The following is an 18,690-nucleotide window of genomic DNA, read 5'->3' on the forward strand; positions in this document are numbered from 1 at the left end:
TTTATTTATCTTGGCAGCATTTTCTGAAATCGACTCCCATAACACCTTACTCATTCGAGGGGAATAAATATCAGCGCCGAAGAGATGGCGTTCTCTTCGGTGTCACATCTGAAAACCATTCTTCCGCAGCGCCGCTCATCGTAAGCTAAGTGACCCCATCAAGATGAGTGGAAATCTCATTATCGAGCCTCGGCAGCTTTGATAGCTGGAGCCATCAGCAGTGAAAACAGTTTACCCGGGGCAGGGAATATTTATTTTTAATGAAACATAAGAGAAACACACACCCTTGTACTTCTATCCTTGTGAGCCATAATACATTCTCCAGCTCCTAACCCCAACTTGATGGTAAAATCCAAGTCTTACCCTTGAACCAGACCTTTTAAGTTGTGAAGCCCGTCAAAAATGTCCTTACTTTGCTAGTAGAATGTATATTTTTGTACTCGACATGCTCAGAAACAAACACACAGAGAAAACATGGTGTTTTTTTTTTGCAGGTTAGCAGCGTCTGCCTGTGCCCAACCATCTGATAGTTCCCCTCTGGCTTGGGGTTTGCAGAGAATCCAAGCCCGTCAACTTTTCCTCACCTTCTTCTCCCACTCATTTCTCAGGGAGTCGGCGCTGTGCTCCGACATCTTCTTCAGCTCAGCGATCTGCTTGTCTTTGCTTTCGTTGATGATCTGGGATTCCCGCAACAGAACCTGAACTGTGGGAGAACACGCAGATCCACCTAAGCCCAAGACCTGCTTTAGGTTATGTACCCAGAAACACACATGCAGACATGGAGGCGTGATTGATGTGCTATCGAGTAAATCAAAGTTTTTGTTACTACGGAACAGAGAGCAGAGGGGCATCACTGCAAAGGTATTTTTCCCATGAAAATGCTTCAAGAGGTGAACAAAAACAGAAGGGAGGTGTTACACAGGAACGGGGAGAAGAAAACCAAACAGGAAACGTAGTTTTGTGATTCTGCACAGCTGCAGATGATCACGTTACACCAGCCTCTGGTGGACCTGGGCTCGGTGCTGAGTGTGCAGAGACAAGAGAGTAAACACCCTCCGTCTACGGTGCCGCCATCTCTCACCCTTCTTCTCCAGTTTGAGGATCACCTCCTCGGATTCCTTCTGCTTGGCGCGGTAAGTGCCCTTGATCTCCTCGATCTCGCTGTTCTTTCGGTCCAGGATCTACGGACAGACGGGGACATTTTAGTCCATTTTAAGCAAGTGCTAAAGATTATTGGCTTTTTATAAATGGCAAAAACATCCCGCATCCATTTGAGCGGCAGAAACGTTCACATCGTTCGCTGAATAACCTGGCGTGACCTCATCTCCCATGTCCCTTCAGAGACTGTCGCCCAAGCGAGTGAAGTGGCGTCTAAACGAACCACCTGCGCTGTGGCAGCCGCGCCTGTTTGCTGCCGCCATCTGTGAGTCATTACATAAATGATCCTATAGTGATGAAGGATGGAGCAGGAAGTGGAGACGTGTTTCACGCCGGTGATGGATGTGATTTTCTGCTGTTGGTAAATGCAGGAATTTGCTCGCTTGTGCAACAATTATGTAGTCAGATTAGCATTTGAAATCTGACACTGTTAAAGTTTACGCAGAAACTAGGGGATTGTCTCCTGTGTCCTGATTCTAGGTCCCTGCAACCTCTTCCTTGAGCTTCCAGGACAGATCTTTAGTATGTTTTTGTTGGATCTTCTTTACTCCCTTTATTAACACATCTGAACAAAACAAACTAGTGCAACACAGATGATGCTTTCACTATGTGGGTGGTTTTTCCATCAAAGATCGTCCCAGTGGCCATTTTGTTCTACCCAAGTGCACTTATATGGTCGTCGGTAGGACAGTGGAGATGAAAGGAGGACACTACGGCAGGAGTGAAGTTCATAGTACATTTAGGGATACATCTCCACCCCAGAGATCTTTTTAGGGGACCAGTATATAAGGCAGTGGCAGCACTGGGCCTGTAGAGAGTGCACTGAACAATGGGAAATTACGGCTTTTAGAGTATCAATTTGGGCCAATTTCATGAGGCGGGGGACATCCAGCCGAGATTATCAACAAATTAAACCAAAATGATCAGCAAATGGAGCAACTAGAGATGAAAAAACTCGAGGTGGGTAGACAGGAAGTAAAGACAGAAGTAAGACATGCTTGAATGTGGCACGCAGTAGTAGTATTACTGTTTTCTGTACTGCATCGTGGTTTAACTTAATTTTTTGATAAAATGATCTGAACCAAACAGCAGGGTGACAGTGATCAGTATTCTCATAGATCTATACATAATTCATAAGAATAATTAATACTCTAGCTAGCTTGTCCCCCTCGGTAAACTTCTCAGAGTCCACCTCAGAATCAATCCGGCTTTGAAGCCATCAGAAGGAGTCCTGGATAGAATTCCTGGGAAATTAAATCAGACATAACAAACAATCTGTATGTGATTAAAGGAGAGGCACGGAGAGCGGCCTGTCATCCTGTCTCTTGTCAAACACAAAGAGTAGGCATCTGAAAGTGGGGAAGAAAAATGGATGCTCGCTCCAGCTTTTATTAAGAGCTTCTGTGGCAGCAGAGGGAAGTCTCACTGTGGACGTAACATGTCCCAGGTGTCCATCCACAACGTGACTGAGGCCACCTCCCGTGGCAGAAACCACTTTAACGCTATTTTCACCAGCTGACGAAGAGCTTTAAAGGTCTTATTTAATTAATGCTACATTCTAGGTGGCAGGAGGCGTGTAAGGTGTTCCCATGAATGCTCAATTAACGCTGCCCTCTAAACGAACCGTTGCATCTTTGATACACTTGGTTTTGACAATTGAATGTTTTGAGTTCAGATTTTTACTTTTTCAATAGCTGCATCACGTTTCTGCTGCATCTTCAGTTTCTCCTCCTGGTGCCTCTCCTCCAAAATCTTTAACTTCCTGTCAGTCTAGGGGGAAAGAAATGGAGAAAATGTAAATGTGGTAGTGTGTAACATCATCCTGGAACACGAACGAGCACAGCAGGTTCCCCGCTAAACAATAAAAACAGAAGCCTGAGGTGAGGGGCATCATGGGAACTGACGCCCAACAAAAAACAAACCAAATTCACCAAAATCTGCATCATTAACTCCAACACACGCTTGGAATCTTGTGCTGCAACATTTTCTGAGATGGAAACAAGCTGCCAGAATGACAGTGAACGTGATCTCCCTCACAGAAGCACAACGGATGATGAAATAAGCACATTAACATTTAAAAACATCCAACCGTGTGCACGACACAACCCAGCGTGGGGTTTACACGCACACAACAAACTTAAGGCTTGGGTGTGCATTTTCCTTCCTGCAGATCCACGCAGAAAACAGCTGTAATCCCACAAACACTGTATTTCCAGGAAGTTTAGCTCAATTTTATGATGTAAAGCACTTTAAATTCTTGGAAAGTTGCTACGAAAGTATAATTCATCAACTTGGACTTGGTGCCTCTCGGCAGTGCGACTAGAAAAACAACACAACAACAACTTGAAGGAGTTCTGCACGCACAGACGGCATCATTTTGGAGCAGGAATGGTTTATGCTCATATATAGCACAGAAAGGGATTTAAAGCAGGACATAAAAGTAAATATTTGTGTGGGGGTGGGCCAGAGATAAAAACACGTTACGTAAAATAAAAGACGATAATCCTTTGTGAGGATAAAATTACATATTTCCCGGCCTGAGGGTATTCTGCACTGCTGATAAGGTGGCGTTCCTCATTAAAACAAAATCAGCTCCCATCGAGTGTAAAGGGTTAATGACGCCACACAAAGTGAGTGAAGCTTTGAGAGGATGACAGATGATGTCATGACTCACATTTTTCTGCCTCGCTCTATGTAAACGCTCCTCGAAAACGTGCTCGCATCAGCAAAAAAGGAAAGCTTTAGCAACGGTTAAGGTATCTCAAGAACGTTGATTATGGAACGCGCTATATAAACAAAACACGCTTCTCGAAACATTTCAAAGCGTTGGGTTTTAAACAGAGGAATTAACGAAAGCCGACGAGCTTGGATTTTGTTAAGATGTCAGCACTTCACTTTGGACTTCAGTCATTCCGAAGATCGTTAAAAATCAAAGTCTCCCTATGATGCACAAACTCGCCGTCACCTCATTACTGCACTTAAGCTGCGTTTATTCGCTGTATCCTTGACAAAGCTCTTTTAAGTGCTCCGTCTTTTCCCGTTTTACCACCATTTCTTCTACAGTGGGGGGGACCACAGGAGACCTGTCAGAGTATAAAGAACGGGTATGAAGCTAAAGACAGAGACGGTGGCAACGGAAAAAGCTGAGGAGTAAGTTGAGACCTGAATCTGCTGCTTAAAAAAGAGAGAGAGCAAAAACATATGGGGGTGTCACTTTCTCATCCTCCCTTCAAACGTTCTTTGGAGAAAGTTTGTCAAACTAGATCAGGGGCGTTTGAAACTTGTTTATAAAAGCGTCAGTGAAAGAATGAGGAGGAGGAATGTCGTACACCTAAGGCGTCTCAGATGCCTTCAATCAGCCCGGCTGGGTGGTACAGCTCCCCCCCCTTCCCTTCTTCAGAGTTGTAGCGATCCCTGTAAGATGTCATGTTTTTTGACACTTCGCTCTTGAAAGGATGCAAGAGGAAGTAGCGTGGAGGGGGGGGCGCAAGTGACTGATTGTGAGGAGAAGACAGAAACGGTTGCCTCCCTATACTCACACTTCTTCTCAAACCTGGTGCAGGGTCAGGAACTCCCCCCCGCCCCCCCCCATCAGGAAGACGCCTTCACGAATCGGCTGCTCGGTGGTTGGGCTCCACAGAGCCACGCTGTGTTGGTGGATCTCTGTCGTCTGACATTATGTCACATAAAAAAATGGGATCACAACTTCACGTTACAGATGTTAATACTTCAAGCATGTGAAAAACCAGTAACTTCCACCAGTATCATTATGGAACTGTGTTGGTCCCATGTGTTTCCAGCCAGAAGGGCCGTAATGAGAAGCCAAGAACCAGCCTTATTTAAATGACTAAAGCCCAGCAGCCTGTTCATATTTAGCTTTGAAAATCGCATGGATGATAGAAGTTAAGGCCCTTCAAACCACAGGCTGCAAAGTCAGGCTTCATCCCAGAGGACGTTAAAGATTAGAGAGGCAGCATCACTGTTGGAAAGGGGAGCAGAAAGGGCCCGAGCCCCAGTCAGAGACCAGCAACCATGAGAGTTTGACTGCTTAACACCGAGACACTGATCCGCAGTGTCATGTTAGATGAAAACAATCTCTTTGGCCCGATTGTGTATCGAGGGAGCATGAACCAAAACACACGTGTCACCGTTAGCTTGACTCATCAGGTCAATTTCCAATGAATCCACCTTCCTTTGAGGTAAGGAGCGCGTCTCATCTGGACCCAGAGTCAACTACCTCCGACTGGACCTGAACTGGACGTCTCTCGTCCACACTAAGGGGAATCCAACAATGTCTCACTCGTTCCATAGGAAAAAGTGAAAAGATGCAGCTGACATTCTTCCGTCTGCAGCTAGTGGCTCAGCTGGACCTGAAATCCGAGATGTCTATAAGTCTCGCCGCAGCATAATGATGATGACGATGTTTGGCATTTGCGTTCCTTTGGGTAAGTTTTCAATGGGCCGAGAAGGAAGCGCTGACACTCCTACACGGCCGCACAGCAGCAGGGCTGGTACCAGGGTTGAGGCATCTCAATGGGAGAGTGTGTACGCGTGTGTGAGATCACAGCGGCATCCAGCCCCACCAAACCTTACAAAATACCGCTGTGATTTCAAATGGCATCTCCGGTATCTCCACACACTAATGTTGTGATTAGACTCAATTTGCTGGAGGTGAAGCGCACGAGCCCAGAACTTTATCAAAGGCGAGTCTGGAGCGAGAAGCTATGGATTTTTATTCCAGCCACGCACAGCTGTACGTAGGCAGCGCAGAGAGGATCAAACTGCGTTCTGCAGCGCTTTCATGTTTGGTATTGGTGCTGAAACATTCAATATGAGCCTCCAGGTAAGCTGCCCAGAAAGGTGGGTGTGTGTAGGGAGTCGGGTGAATACGGATCTTAATTAGGCAGTTACCAACTTTGTTCATTATGCCCTTTTGTGCCTTCAGATTCGGAAATGCCTGTGCGGACGCAATGTTGCATAAAATTATTTCCAATCAAATCAGGAGGAGTAACTTTCACCTAATTGTCGCCGCCAGCACAATAGCTCTACGTCGATGCTCGTGGTTTCTCAGGTCTTTTCTCGTCAGTGAAGCTAATCTGACTGACTGGAACCGGCTTTCCTCTGAGCAGACGAGAAAAGCCACGGCTATTACAGCCAAGTCATGCTCGGTTTTATATTTAACAGTGTGGGTAAAGATGGATGGCGGGGGGGGGGGGGGGAGCGGCGGTTCATGTGAGGTGGAGGGTGGGTGGTGGTGAGGACTTCAAAGCAGGCTTTCAGAAAAAGGATTTCAAGCTTACATCCACATAAGGAAAAATATGTCATCGCAGGCTGCCAGCATTATTTTGGTCTTCTGGGGAGGGGGGGCTCGTCTCGGGCGATTCAACAATGCAAACTAGGAGCGCAGATGTACGTACGCCACCGTGCGGGCGTCTCATAGCAACCAGCCGTGGAAGCAGGTTAAACTTCTGCACGTGTTCAAAACTTCCTTTGCAAAGGGGCCGCCTCCTTTGATAAGACCGAACGCCTGGTGCGCAACAGATGGCACCAAAAGGGCGATGTCTATCAGGCGGGAGCTGGCAGGTGCTGCTGGAGTTTCCAGCTGCGAATCGTACCTCCTCGCCGCGTGTGTCCCGTGCGCGGCGCTCATCCGCCGAGGCGCTGCTGCTCCTCGCGAAGCTGGAGTTGAAAACCTGAGAAGGTGACAGAAAGATTAGACTGGGCGAGACGCCGCCCACGTGCTGAGAGACGCGACACAAAAGCAAGCGTTCGACAACTTACGGGAGACAAGGGGGTGGGCTTCTCTCGCAAATACCTGGGATTTTCAATCTGCAATGGAAAACAGAATCATGAGGCGCCTGTTTCTTCCTGTCCTAACAAAGCCTCGCCAACGCCAGATTCACCCCCCCCCCCTCCCCCGGTTTGTCATAAACAAGTGTGGGAAGCACATCAAAAGCTTGTTTCTGTGGCCGGAGCCTCTTCCTTCAACTCTTGTCTGTTTAGAGAGCCGAGATGCCTCAGACGTCTTTAACTCATTACGTGTGCGGCCTCTGTTTCCATTTCAGCCTCTTCTGTCACTGCTTTGTCAACACCGCTAAAACCTCCAAACAGTAAACTATTCCCAGTCCACCGGCTGCGATAAAGATAAAGACGAGTATGCCGACGTCCTCGCCAAACACTGGCGTGACATATCTGACCGCAACGCCACACAGACGGGCACTGTGCGGCGTCAATTCTCGTCGCTGCTCGTGCACGGAAAGACACGGCAACGGACGGTCCGGCCTGCGGAGGAGCATCGGTGGTGCGTGTGGCCAACCGCTTCTTAAATTTGTCAGCGGCTTCAACAAAAGAAAAAAGAATCTATATTTACAGAGTAAGGAATAATCAATATCCCTCTAAAGTAGTGCCTAGGCGGAAAACAGGAAGGGGTTTGTTTTTAAACTCACAGACAGCCAGTCATCAGCTGTGATTGAGCACGGCCAACTGAGACGTGCAGACTAAATGCTGCGGCGTGAGGCTGGCAAACGCCGATGCTGGAGCAGCCGCACATACGAGCGCACGCACGGAGGCTTTTTCCACACACATCTGCAGCCTGGAAGCCGGCGCCGCATCCGGTGTCACTGGAACCTGACAGAACGGATGGATGGACTTCGAAGAGGAACGACGCGAGGCTAAACAAACAGCCGGTGACTGATGGCTTCTCTGGGCACGCCATCCGCACATCCAGCTCTGAGGGGTGACTGAAGGCACTCTGAATACCACAAACAGTCAGATCCCTTTTATCTAGCTTGCAGTTCAATCTGCATCCAGCTTTGCTTGCTTGCAAATAAATCTTTTGCAGACCTTTACCTGGAAACAGAACAGACGGCGGCCCAGGTGACTCAGGTTCCGGGGTTCTAAACTGACGTCCTATCTGGGTCTGGTATGGCCACCATACATTAGAGGTGGAATAAATACCAGTGCGGCCTGCTCGAGAACATGCGAGGGAAAGTTGAAGACGTTCTAGATAAGAGTGATGCTCGGCAGTGCCCAAACTTTGTGCTTTGAAGCGGCGCATCTTTAAAACTTCTGTAAACTCGAAGCAGTTCGTGCGAGTGTGCGTATGTGTGTGAGGGAACATCTGTTGATTTGGAAGATGAAGGCTTTGGGGGGGGGAGCGTTGCCAAGCAATGCCTCTTATCAGCGTCTCAACACAGAGCAGTGCGGAGTGAAGCGGTGCACGACTTCACGTCTGCCGATAGATACCTCAGATTACCCCGGCACTGAACAAGCGGGGCAAAAGTCCAAGAGAGATGGTTGCAGAGACAGTCGGAGAAAGTGCCAGAGAGGACGAAAGACGGGATTAAAAGACGGGGAGGGGGGAGATAAAACGAACCAGAAATGTCTGCGAAAAGGACAGAGGCAACAAGCAAACAAGACAAGAGCGTCTGGGTCATGCTGGCGAGGAGATAGGGAATAAATACAGGAATAAAGAGGCATGAGGGCACGGTGCTTATCGGAATCTGGCCTCCTGCACTTCACACAGCCGATAAGAGAGCTGCGTCTTCAACTGCTCAGTTTACACAACCGTTCCCCCGCTCCTCAACTGACTTTACAGGAGGTGCGTTCAGGAAGACAGGAGATCTACTCCTGGGCGCAGGTTCACCGCTACCAAGGAGGAGCCTGACAGGGGGGCTCCGGGGCAGGCCCACAGACTCACCCCGAGGTTCCAGCTGTTGAGACGAGCCTCCAGGTCACTGTCATCGAGAGCGGCATCCGACCGCTGCCCCCCATCCACCTGTGGGGGGAAGAGCGGAGCGTCAACGGGAACGTACACAACAGAGCCATGCTGGAAATTAGAGAAGGGATTTCTCTGATTGGCAGTTTGGCCCGAGGAGGAGAGCGGCAGACAGTGATGGAGCATTTTCTACTCTAATTTATCCCTTGGCAACAGTAAACGGTGTCTTTCCAACCCGCATGTGTTCTACTTCTATATCTCCCTCTCCATTATCGATATCTAACCCCTCTCGCTTTCACACCCCTCCTTTATGCATACCGCTCTCCAGATGTTTGGCAATTCCACATCATTTCCGTCAGCAGTAAATTCCATTAAAGTGGGATCTATGCAGCCGCGCTCTGTTTTCCACCAGCCTTTCGTTACAACCCTTCTCCGGTTCTGTTTTACAACTGCGAAGGTTCTGTTGATCCGGGACCAGTTGAGGAAGAGTGCGGAACGGTGGAAATGTCTCATAAAGCTGAGAACCCGATAGGGAAAGGGAAAATGTTATTGGTTCGATTGGGATCTGGTTGGCGTGTGGTCCCGGGGAGTACCTCCGCAGGTCGGAGGGAGAGGCTGCTGAGCGGGATTAAACGGCCCGGCTGATGAAAAAGGCATTAAGGTTGAGGAGCCTCGCCCCCGAACAAACAGAATAAAAGTTTCAGTACGGTATGGAGGAATGCGGGCTATGCAGGTCACCAGCTGTTCACAGCGCCTCGCTTCAGAGCTGCGATCGCTCCTGGGATTCAATGAACCGTGTAAAACTGGGCCGTGCCTCAAGATATCCCCCAACGGCTTTTGCTAAAGCAAAAACCAACCGACGGGATCAGAGCGCAGAACGGAAAGGTCTGATGTTCTGGGTGGATCCTTGTGGATTCAGCAGCCAGGCATCTGCAGGACGGAGTCCAGACTCTCCACTGCAGCCAGAGATGCTCGGTGGTTCTTCAGGAGGTGAATGCGTTTAACAATGTATTACACTGTTAGATGCCTTTAATATTTCTGAAGGTTCTAGTCTAATGGTGCGTTTACTGACAGAGATCTTGAGTTTGCTCCATTTCCCTCTAGTTTGTAGGGGACTAGGACAAGGTTGAACAGACTAAGAAAAACAGAGCAAAGCATCGTGGGTCCTGCTTTTGTGCTAACTGTCACCCATCGCAGAAACAGGTCGGAGACCTTACCGTCCTGGTGTCGCGTCTGGGGGAGCTTTTGATGGGACTGGGCTTGGACGGGCTCCTCTCTTCGAACAGCTTCCTCCTGGAGGACAGGGAGAAGCAGAAACGTGAACCCACGTCTTTATTCCGCCGGGCTCCGTCTGTCCGCATATGAATGCGCCTGCATAGGCAGCAGGCCTGGCTGTTTACACAGGCTCCGCTGCATGTTTGTTGGTCTGCATTTTCACTCCCTCTGTACTATAAACATTTAAACTATACCTCACCTCATTTCAATAGACACCCACGGGGTAACGGTCTGTGGTTTCCTCAATCCCATTAAAATCACTTTTACAGTTCAGTCTTTGTCTTCTGGCACGTCGCTCATGATTTATACATGGAGGCTGACAAGGAGACTGTTTTCAGTATATTCACCGGTAGATGTGCACAAGCACCTCTGTCTCCATACTCTGTCAGTTTCCCTCACACATGCACACGCGCACACAGCCGATCTCATTATAACAGATACACAGGGCTCTACTGAATTAAATCAACAAAGCAAAAGGTTGAACTTCAGTCGTGATCTCAAACTGCACCCTAGAGGGCGCTGTTTCGCGCTCTCACCAGCTGGTTTTCTACATGTTTCTGTCATTGAGATGGGAAACAGGAAGCTATCGCGCCATTTAAAAATGAATTAGAGCACACATGCGAGAATGGAAGGTGGAAAATCAATCTCATTGATCGCTGGTGTTTATTCACTGGAAACCAATGCTGATGCTGAAATGTGATGTTGTATTTACGGCACAGCGCTGCCAGTCACAACAGGAAGATAGTCGGCAACAATCGAGGGATCTCGCACTTTTATGGACGAAAATATCCAACAAACTTCAAGACTGAATATTTCCTCACTACAATAAATCTGGATCAAACATAAAACAGATTTCAGCTGAAGGGTCTCTCCTTATATGCGCACACGCACACACACACCTGGAAGCACACACACGCCGAGGCTGCCATGAAATTTGGATGAGGGGGCCAAGCTTTGCAAACTTGGGCCTCTAAGTCAACAGGTGGATGAAGATAATTGAATCAGATGGGTCTGGAGTCTGAGGCCCATAGATCAAAGCAGCGGCACGTCAGGCCATTCACATACACGCACACAAGCACGAACACACACACAAATGAGAACACCATGTAGAGGAGCCTCAGAAGCGGCAGCTTGACTGATTAAAGGAGCTTGACATCCATACAGGTCTGACCTCCAGGTGCAGAGCCACTGGCCCTGGGTCTGTGCTTCAGGCACCCTCAGAAAAGCAGGCTGACCTTGGGGGCATAAACACACTTCTTCCCCTAAACCCACTACCACCTGGAGGCTCAATCAAGAAGACTCTGGCCTACGTGTTTGAGACATGAACCGTGACCACAGCAATGTTAGTGTCGCAAAAATGTGTACCGCTGGCGCCACAACAATAATCACAAACATACACAATAAGTCAAGCCAAAAGCAATAGATTACAACTGCAGTAAATATTAGAGGACACAGTATTATTTTCATCTTAAGGTGAGAAGATAAAGACTTTAAGATAAAGAAGATAAAGATAAAGCGGTATAAAGATAAAGAAGATAAGGATAAAGAGGTGGAAATATGTGGTTAGTGGAACTGGTGCTATAAACTGAAGAATACTGATGAACAACCTCCAAAACCTTCAGAAAAACCTATGGCCACCATCAGCAGGTCTCTGTCATCCATGACCTTAAACACACATGAAAACTGGTGAAGGAACAGTGAAATAAAGTCAGCGTGAAGTTCAAAGTGAAGCTGTGGCCTCTGCTAATGTTTGATGCAGGCAGGAGGGGGGGTTAAAAATTCAGGCCCTGACTTAGATATCAAAAGGGAATGGGCATGAGGCAGTGCAAATTCGTTATCGAGCACATTACATGATTAGATTTTATGACAAAGTCGTTTGTGTTGGAAAACAACCATCAGAAAGACTCGCAAGTCGCTGTCACTCTCCTTGTCTGACTCCTCTGCTGTCTGTAAGGCTAAGCAGTGGCTCCATCTTGTGGTGGAACAAGGAACAACAGGAACACTGATTTGGAATAATAAACTGACCTATACACACGCGTTCGCGCGCGCACACACAGATATAACTGAAAGAGACCTTGCGTGTCAGAATATCACAGAATCAACATGAATGTTGCTCAGTTAGAAAAGCTAAAAGTGTCCGTGCCCATCACCTGACTAATGGAAAGAGAGATGGAGATCAAACGCTGCCACATCACAGGGAGGCAGTTCCTTCCTTTTAATCTTATCTAAATGAGAGAGACACATAAAAGGACTCTTGGTCAGGCTAATTTTCTCCATCAGAGCTAGCCTGTGATCTGAGCGTCTTTCATGGTCTTATCCCAATCAGAGCCCATGGTACTTAGCAGCCTGCCCTCCACAAACCATCCACAGCACAGAGGAGAAAGCCAGCGCTGCCTTTCTGACGGTTACCACCCACATTTCAACACCATTGCTTGGAGCTTACAAGTAATGGTGTTGAAATCCTTTAAATCCTCATATTTTATGGAACCAGGTTTTCATTTCGCAACCCGGCGACAAGGGACTGTGCACCACCCCTGGGATTCCAACCTTCCACGCAGAAAAAGGTCACTTTTTGCTTCAGTCTGCTCTGCATTCAAGTGGGTGTTGGCAAGCAGCAGTTAGCAAGCAACAAATAATTACACATATGCTCGTCATAAAAATTGAATATACCATTTCTTCCTATTCCAATATAAACCCCACATTCGGAACCATTCGGAACCAGCTACTGATGATGGAATCCTTGGAACCGTCTGACAGTCCGGTCTGAATAACGCATGACAGGAGAGGGTGTGGCCTCTCTGAGGCAGAGTCCTGATGGAGATTTGATCACTTGGTTTCATCATGTCAATGAGCAAACAGAAAACACGGCAAAATCACATCCTTCAGCATAACATAAGGGATGATGCAGGCATGGGGAACATCTCTCGGTCGCCGTCGTTCCAAAGAAGAAGTTAAGAAACTACCAAATACCCCGAGTGCTCCACAGGGCTCAGGCCTCCGCCGGGAAAGTGTAAATAAGAAAAGAACAGAAAGACAGACAGTCTCTTCAGCCCCTCACGCCAGCATCTGATGCGCGTCGCTTTGAATAGTTCGAACGGACAGTTGGTGCAGACTGATGCAAGAGCTGAGCAATGTTTTTGGCTCTTCAGATGGAGCTGCTGAGGAGATGTGACAGGGGATCGGTTGTCAAAGTTGCGCGCGTCAATCTTGAGAGGCTCGGCCTTTTCAGTCCCATAAACGACATCAAAACGGAATACTGATGTGCATCTGAGCAAACGTTCGTCTGCTGAAGGAAATATCTGCATCTGACAAGTGATTCGATGTAAAGTGTTGTTTTGACGACCAAGACTTAACAGCAACGCATTAATAGAACTCGACACTCAAACACTTTATACTTGAAAACACTTGTTAACCTGATTTAGACAGGAAAATTATTGCTTCATGTTTTGACTATTCTGCTGCCTATTTAAATACGGAGATGCTTTACACCATAAACTCAGATATCTTTTTCCTAAAAGCCACTCTTTGACCGTAATTTCAATAAGCTCATGTAATAATAGTTGGTACTGTTGGAACAATACCTGCGATGACCAGCAATGGGCGTCGAACTGAGCTTGTCCTTCAGCAGGGCAGCAGATAAACTGTCATCGGTGTCGTCTCGCAGCTCTCCTGTCACCCAGGCAGGCAGATCTGTATCGTTCTGCTCCAGGGACCGAGCAGACAGCGGCTCATCGAAGTAAATCGACTGGAAATTTAAGAAAATAAAAGGATGATTTGACTGCATATACCCCAAACAGAACGATGTACTTTCTACATCCAAAATAGTCGGTAACTGTGCTTTACCATGTACGTGGGAAGTGTCTTGAGGGGTCCGGGCCCCGGTTTGACAGTGAAAGGCAACTCCAGTAACCCTCTTTTTAGCATGTGAAGAAGGAGACGGGCATACATGTTTCGGTTCTTGCGAGCCAAAAGCCCCGGAGCGCAGGTGTCCGGGTCACACAGTTTCTTTATCCATAGGGCACATTGGTGGCGTTCTGATGAGGTCACACATACAGAAAGCATGCCACATTTCAGCACACTGAACTGAGGAAGGTCAAACATGTATTTTGTCTTTCCATTCCACATTTGGACACCTTAGCCCCCCTCATCCATCAATGCAACCCATGGTTTAATCAGTGAGACGGAAGAAATCTGTGAACTTGAAATTACCTGCTTTGCTGGGGTTTTTAAGGACGTAAGGCTTCATGTCCAATAGAAAATGGTCAAACTCGGTGTCCAGCCTATCGTTAAATTCTTCATGTTTGCTCATTGTTGTCTGAAACGATCAACAGGTTACCAGATCGGTTAGCATAGATTTAGCTAAGCTAAAAATCGAGAGAAAATTATGGTTTTTACATCAGGGGGGTCAAACTATGGCCATAATGGAGTGTAAAATGATAGTTTGTTAACACGGTACCTCTGAACGGCAGCGGAACTTGGCACGACAACAAAAAACAATGTAAACAGCATTAAGGAACCCGTGTTAACATCCACTGACTAAAACTCGCACAGCAAATACGACGATATACAAACGCAACCAAAAAATGACAAGTACAGAGCTGCGATATGTTTTCATACTACATACTTACGCTGAGCAGTTCTTGCAGCTTTTCGCCGCTAAAAGCGGTTCAAAAGTTCTACTTCCTTAGCACGACGTCATATCCGTTTTGTTTGGCGTTGCTCGTTGCCACGGAAACGCGTCCCACTTTTCTCCACAAAAACTCATTTTGCGACGGTAAACCAGTTGCACCCATGCGAAATTAATACAACAAATAATAGTGTAGCTATCCGGAGACTGGTAATTAAACAGTTGCTCAGAACACGACGCGTAAAAACAGTCAGTGTCTCCTCGTTGTGATTTGCGTTGTAAGCGTGACCTAAAGTGTTTAAAATATACGGTTTTGACAATGCTATCTAAGGACTTGCTTTTTCTTCTCATATCTTCATGATAGCTAAAGCGATTGTAGTGACTGTGGTTACCATGGTAACACTGAATATGACTAATAACGAACAACAACAACCTTCTAGTTCTCTGCTGGCAGCAAGACTACTGTCAGTTTACCCTTATGACAACAACAGCAGCCACTACTGTGGAATATTTCACAAGCCCCACACCTGGTGACCACTGCTAACTTTATTCTGTGCACACGCCATCAAAGTGGAACCACACAAACATGGAATTCTGAGATAACTAACGCAGGAAACGTTCCAGGGCACCAAAGAATCCAGCCCGGTTGGAGGGAGCCTTAGTGCCGCCTGCTGCGGTGGTGTGGGCGGATATTTAACGTGGTTTCTTGGCTGCGGCCTGCGTCTGGTTGGCACTGGAAAAGGCGGGTTGGTTATTGAAATTGATGGAGGTATTGAAAGGGAAGGGTTGCTTGCTGGGATTATCAAATTTAGTAAATTAAAAATCATACCTTACAAGCAACAGAGTTTAAAAACAATCTGCTAATATTCTGGGAGTAAGATTTTATTCCTCAATGTAATGATCTCATGAGCTGCTCTCAAACAGTTTTTGTAGCACAATTTAATGTTCATTGCTCTGTAAAGTAAAAGGTAGAATTGAATGTTAAATTGGAATTAAACTCTTCTCTATAGCCACAAGATGGCGCACATGGCGCTATAATGCGTAAAGCTGGTCTAAGAGTTGGATTGTAAAAGTCGAATAAAATATAATGCGACAGTCAAAGGCAGCACAGAGGCGAACACAGGTCCAGGCGCCTGATCATCCCCCCGTCATCATTTACAGAGACGGGATTATATTCCCGCAGCACGTGAAGGCAGATTTCAGCGACGTCACTCTGGATGAAAAAGAAGCGCTCAGGCGGGATCCGCGCAGAGGAGGCGTGCGCTCCGGAGAAGCCTTTCCAGCTCAGACCACTTGTCAGGAGCAGCGAGGAGAGCGGGGAATCGTGCACACACGCATCGGGACAAGTTGTGGCTGCAGTTTCCCCCCCTCCTCACATTATGGCCGACCATCTTTTACATTATAACGACTCGGCCGGGGTCGGGAACCGGTTTGCCCGGAAAGGCGCTTTGCGGCAGAAAAATGTGCACGAAGTGAAAAACCACAAGTTTACTGCCAGGTTCTTTAAGCAGCCGACGTTCTGCAGCCATTGCACGGATTTTATATGGTAAGCATCCTTTAGTTTAACAGTTTTTAATTTTACCCCTAAACCAACACCCGTATTCTTGCATTGCAGGGGATTTGGGAAACAAGGATTCCAATGCCAAGGTAAGACTACACAAGGCATCGTGCTTTGATTCATTAAAGCTGTGGACTCGGTTCAGGCTGAGTTTAAAGCATTTGTCAGAAGTATTGTAGAACTTTTGTATGTGAAAGATGAAAAGGCAGGCAAATATTCAGATTTAAAGTTTATTGTTTGAAGACCAGGAACAACTTCCTGCAAAGGAGTCACATTAGCATTGGCCGGACTGATGGGATGAACGTGTGACACTTGCCGGAAACCACAACCATCTCATTTACGTCTTGACCCTAGAAGACAGAGACAATTAGACACGTAAATGTCAATTAAATTCACTCATCTTGGGGTGGCCGTACCATTGGGGCTTCATGAAGTATTGAGAATCTGCTGGTTGAACCGCAGGACCAACTCCACTAAAGCCTTCAAGCTGGGAAGCGTCGAAGTCCGGGTCGTATCTTGACATCCTGTAAGACTGCCTGTAATTCTGGAAGGCATTTGATAACTGGATGATATGTTTTGGTGGAGGAGGAGCGAAGCCATCCCGCGGCTTCTGGAGAAGCAGTTGGCTATTGACCTTCTGTTGCCGGGAGATGCTCCCCTCGTATGGCTTGTACCCAGACTGACGAGAGGAGATGGTTCTGAATGGCCGGACCATCTCCTTCACTTGCTGCGGTGGCAAGCCGCTTTCAGCCAGCCGATACCATTGGCTCACTTTGTCGTCTCCCCCTGGTTTCTGGGAGGGGCTGCCTTGGCCTGACGGAGCCCCACTGCCCTGAGAGGGGTACTTGTAAACAAGACGGCTGTCGTCAACCCCCACGTTTGAGCCGGCGTTGAACCCAGTGTGGCTTCCACTGCCAACTGGTTTCACTTGCCAGTCAGGACGGCTCCCAGAACCTGTAGATGCAGGCAGAGGGGTGGTGTTCTGGTTCTTGTTGAGGGGAAAGACTAGCGGCTGATCAGGACGCTCCTGCACCCACGCCACCGGCCTTGCATTTGAGAGTTTCTCAACGTCGAGGAGACTGGACTTGGTTTTGCTTTTCTTTACCCAGCTCGGCCAGCGTGCTGCACTGGCCCTGCTGGCCGAGGCTCCAGCATGAGCCGGCTGGTTCCCTGAGCCTAAGGGCAACGCATCATCTTCATCCTCAACAATGTTTTTGTCATCTTTCCTTACATATCCTGCAAAAGACAGAGCAGTCAACACCAACTCCTATAGGGAGGAGGAGCAGTTCACCCCCAGAGGAGGAAGAAGAGTCCAAAAGAGTTCCAATTAAGTTACAAATGTGTCACTTCAGTCAAGCATCTGTATTATTTTAGACTCAAAACTGCACCGGGTGGTTTTATGGACTCAAACCTCACCTTCACCCACAAACCAGTCAAAAATTACCTGTCACTGAAGCACAACTGCCATGAAACAGCAGAAGACAAATCCAGGAAACCCTGCAGGAGGGCAGAGCACCATTAAAGCCATTCAAAGGTGAAACAAGACATTGGCCAACAAGATCAGAACTTACTGCAGGACTCCTAAAGCCATGGCTGGAAGCAGAGAAGATCCTACAAAACTCCTCAGAAGCTACAGGTTGCGATGAGCAGTTGAACAGGACAAACACGAGTGCAGCTGCTACTCAGGCTCAGCTGCTCCCGGTTTATATCCTGATCAGCTCAATCAGGAACAGCTGCGGGATCATTGGCGGAATCGTCCTCAGGTGTGGAGGCTCAGGAGCCCTCCTCCTCCCGCCCCTTTCTGCCGGGGCCTCTGCTGATGCAGCGTTTTCTCTGGGAGATGCAGAGAAAGTGGGGGAGAGGAGGCGGGAGGACGTGGAGACAGATGAAGTGAAGGAGGACGTTCACTGATGTGGAGGAGATCATGTATGCTGCGGTGCTCCTGTGCCGCCTGGAGGACAATCGCGGCTCCTTAGCTCCGTTTTTTTTCCCCTTAGCTCCGCCCCTTTGGTTGTGACTGCTGTTTTTGGCTTTAATATGACGGTAAAGCAATGTGAGCCCCATGCCCAACAGTCCCCGTCAGTCTTAACCCAGGCCCTGATCCGACCTAAAAGTCCGTTCTGATGGTTGTCCTCTGAGGGCCATCCAGCACTTCCATACAAAAACAGCCCGACAGGCGGATTGTGAGCGGGGTGGCGGTGGAAGAGGCGCGGCGCCGCTTCCCTGGCTGCTAACGTGCAGATAGGCGGATGACAGCTTGTTAGCTCTGTTTGTGTTTGCGATATGCCGAAGCCTCGAGGCTCCGGTTCTCTGCCTTTACACCAGGAAAATGACCTTAGAGGAGCCACGCTGACC

At 47.8% G+C, this 18,690-nt stretch overlaps 2 protein-coding genes across 6 annotated transcripts in view; both read right to left on the bottom strand.

Annotated features, from left to right (window-relative positions):
- The window catches only part of cep112 (centrosomal protein 112), a 63,775-nt gene extending 48,903 nt beyond the window's left edge, over positions 1-14,872 (bottom strand). For 3 of the 5 annotated variants that reach the window (XM_029836008.1, XM_029836009.1, XM_029836010.1), the window contains exons 1-11: positions 14,779-14,872; positions 14,360-14,465; positions 13,994-14,184; positions 13,732-13,895; positions 10,093-10,168; positions 8,858-8,935; positions 6,940-6,987; positions 6,774-6,851; positions 2,842-2,928; positions 1,082-1,181; positions 585-727 (exon numbers count right to left, since the gene is read on the bottom strand). In XM_029836008.1, the coding sequence (XP_029691868.1) occupies positions 585-727; positions 1,082-1,181; positions 2,842-2,928; positions 6,774-6,851; positions 6,940-6,987; positions 8,858-8,935; positions 10,093-10,168; positions 13,732-13,895; positions 13,994-14,184; positions 14,360-14,459 (1,065 nt within the window). In that variant the 5' untranslated portion in view covers positions 14,460-14,465; positions 14,779-14,872. The remainder of the gene's footprint in view (positions 1-584; positions 728-1,081; positions 1,182-2,841; positions 2,929-6,773; positions 6,852-6,939; positions 6,988-8,857; positions 8,936-10,092; positions 10,169-13,731; positions 13,896-13,993; positions 14,185-14,359; positions 14,466-14,778) is intronic. The other 2 variants (XM_029836007.1, XM_029836011.1) reach the window with 1 other exon arrangement.
- A 1,679-nt stretch (positions 14,873-16,551) lies between these two features.
- Positions 16,552-18,003, bottom strand: LOC105418400 (uncharacterized). Its single transcript, XM_029836230.1, has 4 exons — positions 17,907-18,003; positions 17,780-17,832; positions 16,752-17,571; positions 16,552-16,685 (listed from the first exon to the last, which is right to left on the bottom strand). Exons 1-4 carry the CDS (start codon positions 17,924-17,926, stop codon positions 16,673-16,675), a joined length of 906 nt encoding a protein of 301 aa, XP_029692090.1. The 5' UTR covers positions 17,927-18,003; the 3' UTR covers positions 16,552-16,672.
- Positions 18,004-18,690: the final 687 nt, after the last annotated feature.

The sequence above is a fragment of the Takifugu rubripes genome, chromosome 5 (genome assembly GCF_901000725.2).
Source record: "Takifugu rubripes chromosome 5, fTakRub1.2, whole genome shotgun sequence".
Lineage (NCBI taxonomy): Eukaryota > Metazoa > Chordata > Actinopteri > Tetraodontiformes > Tetraodontidae > Takifugu > Takifugu rubripes.